Here is an 8,789-nt window from a genome sequence, read left to right as displayed (position 1 = left end):
ACCATCAACACTTCTGAACCCAACCAAAAGAAAACCAACATTAATAGACCCCAACACAGAGAACCGCCAGACAAAAATGGAGGAGGAAGGGGAGAACTTACCAACACTGAAACATACATTGATTCAGGACAGAGTGATGGTGGCCATTACACCAGGGAAAGAAATGTTTCACCTCATCGCCTCAGAAGGATGGAACAAGGAAGTAAAAGTGCGAATCCAGCCATGGAGGCAAGTGGAGGCAGGTTAGAATCGGCACTATGTGATGATATCCCCCATAAAATCGATGGAAGAAAACCACAAAGCTGTGAAGGGCTATCTGGCTCTTGAAGATCAGTCCCCCATACCAAGCCATACCATACCTTCCATGGATATGCTGATCTGGAATTGCAGGGGGGCAGGAAATCAAAGGTTTAAGAGAACCATGAAAGAACTTGTTCAAATCCATAAACCAGAGTTACTTACTCTTATGGAGACCAAAGTGAAATTTACATCTATGGGAATGTTCTTTAATTGCATGGGCTTCACTGTTTATGCTCACGTGGATCCGATTGGCCGCAGTGGAGGCATTTGGATGATTTGGAATCCAAATGTGGTTAATGTTAGAGTAGTTGAGGCTAGTTCCCAATTGATTACAACAACTATATCCAGGAATGACTTCCCAGATTGGCTGCTTTCAGCTGTCTATGCAAGCCCAAACAACAACAAACGTGAAGAGCTTTGCGAGCACCTAGAAGCAATTTCGCAGAATATGACTGATCCTTGGCTAGTTGCAGGGGATTTTAATGATTTCTCCACCAGTAATGAAAAAAGGAGCTTCACTGGTAATCAAAATCTGAGCCAGAGTCAAGATCACAGAAGAAGCAGAAAGTTTAATGAGAGGATGAGTAACTGTAAGCTAATGGATTTAGGCTGCTCAGGACCGAGGCTAACTTGGTCTAATAACCGGAAAGGTTGGGCTAATACCATGGTTAGGTTGGATAAAGCTATGTGTAATACGGAGTGGAGAACTAGCTTTCCTGATGGAGCTGTTCGCAACTTGCCTCGCACATATTCTGACCATTCCCCTATGATGGTGTTCACACAAGGTATGTCTCCTTTTAATCTTACTTGTAAGACGTTTAAATTCCTTGCTGCTTGGATTACTCATGATGATTTTATATCTGTGGTTACTAAGAGCTAGACCAATCTTCACCCTTCTCTTTTAAGTAAGCTTGAAAATCTTGCTCATGAAGCCAGTGTTTGGAATAAAGAAGTTTTTGGTAATATTTTTCGCAAAAAAAGGTGGCTTCTTGGGCGGATTGAAGGCTTACAAAAATCCCAAGCCAATATGTATTCCCATAGCCTCCACACCTTAGAATTGGACCTTGTTGATCAGTATAACAAAATTCTCTATCAGGAAGAACTGCTGTAGTTTCAAAAATCCCGAGCTACCTGGATCACCCAGGGTGAGAGAAATATTAAATTCTTTCACTTTACAACTCTGACCAAAAGGAGAAGAAGAAGAATTGATGTTCTGAAAAATGAGGAAGGCATCTGGATTGACCAACCTATCCTTCTAAAAACCATGATCATTATTTTCTTCATAAATCTGTTTAGTCAATCCACTGCTAGTACTCTTGAACATTGGAGCAATCTAGGGAATAATAAATTGACTGAGACTGAGAATGCACTTATTACTTGTAATGTCACTGATAAGGAGGTTTGGAAAGCTGTGAAAAATATTAGTGCTTTCAAAGCACCTGGTAGAGATGGGTTTCAAGCTATATTTTATCATAACTACTGGTCTATTGTTGGTCCTACTGTTTGTGACTTTGTTAAAACTTGTTTTCACAACAAGCATATTCCTGTAGAGATTAACAGAACTCTTGTTGCCTTAATTCCTAAAGTTGAAAATTTGGAGAGCATCAAACAATTTAGGCCTATTAGTCTTTGTACTGTGACCTATAAGATTATCTCTAAAATCCTTGTTAGTAGAATTAGACCTTTCCTGAGTAAAATTGTTAGACCCAATCAATGTAGCTTCATACTGGGAAGAAACACTAGTGATAATATAATCATAACTCAAGAAATCATTCACTCTTTAAACCTTAAAAAAGGGAAGCAAGGGGGCATGATTTTAAAAGTTGATTTGGAAAAAGCTTATGACAACATTTCTTGGGATTTCTTAAAACAAACCCTTGACGAGTTCGATTTTGATAAAAACTTCGTTGATATTGTTATGTGTTGTGTTACTACTGTGAGGACTGCTATTATTTGGAATGGGGAACATCTTGAGGAATTTCAACCCCATAGGGGTTTGAGACAAGGTGACCCTTTATCCCCTTACCTCTTTGTCTTATGCATGGAGAGACTATCAAGCATGATAAGCTTCAAGGCTGAGAACAAGAGTTGGAAGGGGATAAAAGTTACTAGAGGTGGTCCTAGCCTCACTCACTTGTTCTTTGCGGACGATCTCATGTTGTTTGGCCAAGCTACTATGGAAACTTATAACACAATTATGACTGTTATGGAGGAATTTTGCAATATCTCTGGATTAAGGGTTAATCCCCATAAATCCAAGATGTTTGTTTCCTCTAATGTTGACAGAAGGAGGGCTAAGGAGCTGAGCACCAAATGTGGTATCTCTCTAACCTCTGAGTTAGGGAAATACCTGGGTGTCCCACTCATTCATGGCAGAGTTAATAGAAGACATTTTCATGACATCATGGAGAAAATGCAGAGAAGATTGGCAGGATGGAAGTCTAACCTGTTATCTATGTCTGGCAGAGCTACTCTCATTAAGTCAATAAGCTCTGCCATACCCTCCTACACCATGCAAACTATGCTTATTCCTAAAAGAGTAAGCAATGGCATTGACAGACTGAACAAGAACTTCTTATGGGGTGACACCTTGGAAAGAAAAAGAATTCACCTTGTTAATTGGGATGATGTGTGTAGAATGAAAAGTCAGGGTGGCCTAGGCATAAAAAAGGCCAGAGATCAAAATCTGGCCTTGTTAACTAAACTAGGGTGGAACCTACTTAGTAACGAAGGTGATATGTGGTGTAAGTTGCTCAAAACCAAATACTTGAGAGGCACCTCTCTGTATGATTGGCGTAACAACAAAAGAGCCTCTCATTTATGGAGAGGTATTATGAAAACTTGCTACATTCTCAGAAAGGGTGTGAAATGGACTGTTGGTAATGGGAACAATGTGAATGTGTGGAAGGATTGGTGGTGTGGAGACAAGGCTTTTATGGACCTTGAATCCAATACTAACCAAAACCTACACAATAATTGTAATGTTGATAATAATGTGAGTGAGCTACTTAATTCTGATGGCAGTTGGAATGAGATCAAAGTTCACAGATTATGTACTTTTAATATTGCATCTTTGATCTTGAATAATCCTCTTCCTGGTACTTTGGAGATGGATAGTCCCCTCTGGAAGGGATCACCTACTGGTTCTTTCATTGTTTCATCTGTGTATAACCTCATCCTTGGTGAGACTGAGAATGAGGAGGATTGGAATTGGTTATGAAGGATGCGAATACCCCAAAAACTCAAAGGCTTCCTTTGGACTGTGTTCCATGGGAAATTGCTTACAAATCAAATGAGATTAAAAAAGGGTTTGACTGATGATCCTAAATGCCCTAATTGTTGTGGGGTAGAGGATATGTCACACCTCTTTAGGGACTGTTTCAAAGCAAAGGAAGTGTGGCTAGCTATTTGTAATCAAAATTGGTACCGAGATATGATGAAGATGCCTTGGTTGGATTGGCTAAAGAGTAATGCTAAAAATAAAAAACTTTTTAACGACGCCATCTCTTGGCAATCTGTTTTTACTATTTCTTTATGGAAAATTTGGAAGAATTGGAATTTAATGGTTTTTGAACAAAAATCTACTCCAAGTCAAGAGAGTTTTAAATTTATTTTGGATTACTCAAGAGAGATTAACCAAGCATTCCTTCATTTTATATCCAAGACCAGACCTGCATTCAGAGTTATTAATTGGTGTCTTCCATCTGCAGGTAGACTAAAATTAAATACGGATAGCAGCAGAAGAGTTGGTGGCGATGGAGGATTTGAGGGCCTAATCAGAGATGAAAGAGGAACTTGGGTGTGTGGCTACTATGAAAAATTGCACAGTGGAACCAGTTTAGAAGTTGAATTGTGGGCTATATACAAAGGGTTGACTGTCATACTACAAAAAGGAATGAACCAAGTCATGATTGAGACCGATGCCGAACAGGTAGTGCAATTGCTACAAGAAGAACCAGGGGACAAATGCCCTTTCAAGAACATGGTGGAGGATGCCCAGATTCTTCTCAGAGGGTGTGAATGCTCTGTGCAACATGTATGGAAAGAAGGCAATTTGTGTGCTGATCTTTTGGCAAAAATGGGAGCCAATCAACCTGAAGAAATACTGGTGATGAATGATCCACCAGCTGAGTTAAGAGAGTTGCTTGTTGCTGATATGATAGGCTTGGGTAGAATGAGGACTTAGTTCCTCTTTTGTTGTTTTAATTCCGTTGTACCCAAAAAAAAAAAAGACAAGTGTTATTATATCAGTATTAAGAAAATTTCATAAAATTTATTGATTTGTATGACATGATTCTATTAAAAATGACCGATTCAATTAAGTTGGTTCATATATAATTGGTTATTTATATTTATTATGGTGAGTTTTGCTACAACCAATCACGTGATTCTCTCCCCAAAAAATCTACAAACTATTTTAAAAAAAATGTTTATATATAATGCATTGGGTTGATTCGATTCTATCTAGTTGATTCTAAGCTTAGTTCTTTAACCCAAACCAATATATATTTATTAATGGTGCTATACACACCGATTACTATTATTATTGCAGGACACGTGGCACTTTTTTGATCAATCAGGAGTTAAGAGAAGTTACAAAGTTAGTGGTCTTGCATGGTGGAACATGGAAGACAAGGTGGAAAAAGTTAAAGCACATGAGAAGAATTTGATGGACAAAGTGACTTAGTGGAAAACATGGAGGGATATGTGGCATTGTGGGAATGAAGGTGGAAGAATGGGTAGTTTTAGGTAGTTATCAAGTAGTTATTACTGGAATTTTTTTCCTATATATAACCATTGTTGGCTACATTTACAGGACCTAGAACCAAATCCAAAAGTCGGTCTATTTTACTTTACATTTTCCAATTATTTACTTTCCAGATCCTTACATTCCTGTCCTTTATTTCCCGCACTACATTTCAGTTTCTTAGGAGTAGTTCTAAATTAGTCTGTTTATGCTGTAATCCCCTTCGAGGTTGTGGAAGTGTGAAAGTACATTTGTAAACATTGGTTTACTTAATGAAAATTATTTTCTGACACTGTTCTCTCCTTCTTTCTTTTACTTTTGTGATTAGTTCTTCTGAATTTTCTCCTAAAACAAGTCACCAGTAAAAGTCATTTTCATTGAGGCTAAAAGGATCACGAAGTAATTGTTTGATTAATTAGTTGGCATTTATTATTTTTGTAAGAACTTATTGATCCTTGCTGGCACGCTCTAATTACATTTTTAACTTTCGAAAGACAAAAAAGCCAAAACCAATACATACTATAGCAATACAATTTCAAAATTATGGATCTATCCGTTATACAAATTACAAAGACTCAAAGCTAATAAAACTATGTAATATCATCTGTTAATACATTGATTACCATACCAACTAATACGTGTAGCTTTATTTTATATTTATAGATATTTTGTTTACCAAATAACATGGTGTGGGGACATATTTTGTGAATGACAACACGTGGCCAAGGTGACGCCGGAGTGTCAGCCGAGGTGCCACGTGGCTTGGTCCTGACGCCGAGGTGATCTCGGCTAGGCCGAAGTTATCTGTGGAGATGTCGGCATCTGAGATGAGCGGATAAGGGACAAGAGTCTTAGGACATGAGAGGACCTCAATTTGGATAAAGATAAAGCTCTTGGGAAGTTTATTCCTATCTAGCTGAAAGTCTAGGATGAGCATTGAGCCTGAGTCCACAAGGATCAGGTCAGCGCTGGCTATAAAAGTAGGGCACCCCCGTGGGTTTTAGGTATGCATAATATACTATGAGCAGTAAGTTATTTCTTGTGAGTTAAGCACAGTTTGCTATCTTTGAGAGATATTCGATTACTGACTTGACCGTCGAAGTGCCCTCGGGTGGACGAACCACCATTGAATTCTTTTCTTTTTGTGTCAGGTTGTTCGGGCTTAATCTATTCTGCCGGTGCTCTCCAGTTGAGTTCCCCATTTGGTTGTGTGGTCGGAAATCAACACCCACAATTCGGCGCCGTCTGTGGGAACGTAAAGAGAATAGATGGCCAACGACAGACAGAAAGAGAAGATTGGAGACGGCATCCCTAGTGGGAGTGGTAAACATGCCGATCCTAACATGGAGGAGGAAAATAGTGATGAAGGACCACGAGATTAGAATCCCGACGAAAAGGACGTCGACCAAGAGGCAGACACACCAAAGAAAGCAGGCCGAGATGAGTATTATAACGAAAGCAACCTCCAGGTATGGAAAGATAGATGCCTGAGGAGGGACGGCGAGATAAAGGGAATGGAAAACAAGTTGGCAAACCTACAATCGGTTGTCAACTTCATGATGCAGAACAACTTCATGCAATCACCGTTTCCATTGAAGGACACGTCAATTCTAGTGGCCAAGAACGACACCCAGAAAAGGGGGCAGAAAGCAATCCCAACAGTCTCTCAGCATAACAGGGTGAAAGAACACTCACATTGGCCTTCACGGGATGCCAGGCGAAAAGAGTCGGTGAGAGGAGAGTCTCAGAAGATGCCTTGTACCAAGGGAACTTATGTCAAAGAACAACGACACGTTTAGGGGAAGGAACTTTGCTTCGATACAGTGAATAAAAAGAAGTCCAAGAGGACACATAACGACACCGAAAGTAACACACCAAAAAGGCTAAAATCCATTGACAGTTGAGCTCCTGGTCTTACTAAGGAGGATTTGAGGACTTCCTCCAGAGGAAGCGGCAGAATGCCGAGGTCACATCCCCCGTCAAGCCGAGAACACTGTTTTCAATGGAGTTAGATAGGTTTGAGGCCCCAAAAAGGTTCCATATGCCGAGGTTCCAAATATATGACAATAAGTCCGATCCAAACTTTCACATCGACTTATATTTAAATTCAATGGCTTTGTATACCAGGAATGAACCGTTGTTATGCAAGGTTTTCCCTTCATCCTTTGGGGAAATCGCTTCGGATTGGTTTCACAAGTTGTCGAAAGGAACTGTGAGGAGTTAGGAAGGCCTGGCCGAAATGTTTGTGGCTACGTTTGTTACAAACAAGTTGCAGCCACTGAAGGTAGACTCCCTAATGGCTCTGAAAATTGGCGAGGGTGAAAGCCTCAAGGCTTATGCTAAAAGGCATTATGAGGTGTTCAACCGAATATCAGGATGCAACCAGGAGTTAGCGGTCGTGTCTTTTAAGAACGACCTACAAGATGATTGCACGCTTCGGAAGTCATTGGCAAAGACTCTACCAAAGAGTATGGAGGAGCTCATAGCAAGGATTGAGAAATATGCCAGAGCAAAAGAGGATACGCCAGTAACAAAGGCGCCGGTGCAGGAGAAGAGAAACGGCTCGCCAAAGAGAGGCTGAGGTAATACTGTATTTAACAGGAAAGAATTAGGGCTGAGGGCTACACAGGCAGTCACCACTGTATTTCGGATGCCGATTTATAAAGTTCTAGAAAGGATCAGGAACCAACCGTATTATAGAGTGCCGGAGAAGATTCTTGGTGAGTTTATAGAGAGAAGCCTTGGGAAGCACTATGCTTACTACAATGAAGATGGACACCTGACTCAAGGATATAAAGCCCTGAAGATGCATTTGGAAGACCTGGTCAGACAGGGTCACTTGAGGGACCTAGTAGATGAAGCTAGAATGAGAGAAGAGCAGGCGAGACTGCCCCAAGCACCGTCTGCACCACCTCTACCATAACCACAACAAGCAGAACCTCAGGTGATCAATGTGATCCACTCGAAGGTTAATGAGAATGATATACGAAAATAGACCCAGAAGGTGAAACACTTACAGCATGTATATCAAGTCCAGCAAAAGAGACCTAGGACAAACGAGTGCCAAGAGCCAATGGTGTCCTTATTGAGGAAGACTTAGACATGGTGCAATATCCACACAACGATGCTCTAGTAGTGATCCTTAAGATTGAGGAATGCTAGGTAAGGCGCATTCTGATCGACCAAGGCAGCTTTTGTGACATCATGTATATCCGATGTTACAAGGAGCTTGGCCTTCATCAAGATGATTTGGAGCAGTCCAACAGCCCAATGATCGGGTTCAATAGAACGCCGACATGGCCCCTGGGAGCAATAAATTTGGAGGTGCAAGCAGGCACCAGGAAGGTAAGCATAGAGTTTACAGTAATTGACACCCCCTCCTCCTACAATGTTATTTTGGAAAGACCATGGTTACATGTAATGAGAGTTATTTCCTCAACGTTGCACCAACTGTTGTGGTTCCCAACAGAGCATGGAATTGAGAAAGTTAGAAAGGATCAGGTGCAAGCAAAAAATTGCTCCATGGCAGCAATGAAATTTACCTGCAATGTGAGAGAGATAGAAACAACAGAAATTAAAGATGAAGGCATGGAAGTTATAGATGATGTCGGCAAAACCAGCCGAGAAAAGTGAGGAAGCCTTGAAGAAAATTCTGGTCTAAGAAGGGGATAAAGAGCGCTTCTTCCTTCTCGGCTTAGGCTTGGCCGAGGATGAGGAAAGGGAGTTGGAAGCTTTCTTACGG

At 40.6% G+C, this 8,789-nt stretch overlaps 1 protein-coding gene across 1 annotated transcript; it reads left to right on the top strand.

Moving 5' to 3' along the window:
- The first annotated feature begins 283 nt into the window (after window positions 1-283).
- On the top strand, window positions 284-4,486 carry LOC145813994 (uncharacterized). Its single transcript, XM_082910471.1, has 4 exons — window positions 284-1,085; window positions 1,397-1,445; window positions 1,597-3,482; window positions 4,011-4,486. Exons 1-4 carry the CDS (start codon window positions 284-286, stop codon window positions 4,484-4,486), a joined length of 3,213 nt encoding a protein of 1,070 aa, XP_082766597.1.
- The last annotated feature ends 4,303 nt before the right edge of the window (window positions 4,487-8,789 follow it).

The sequence above is a fragment of the Camellia sinensis genome, chromosome 2, assembly GCF_055761805.1.
Source record: "Camellia sinensis isolate YWXY chromosome 2, ASM5576180v1, whole genome shotgun sequence".
Classification (NCBI taxonomy): domain Eukaryota; kingdom Viridiplantae; phylum Streptophyta; class Magnoliopsida; order Ericales; family Theaceae; genus Camellia; species Camellia sinensis.
This window is presented reverse-complemented; position numbering and strand designations above follow the sequence as displayed.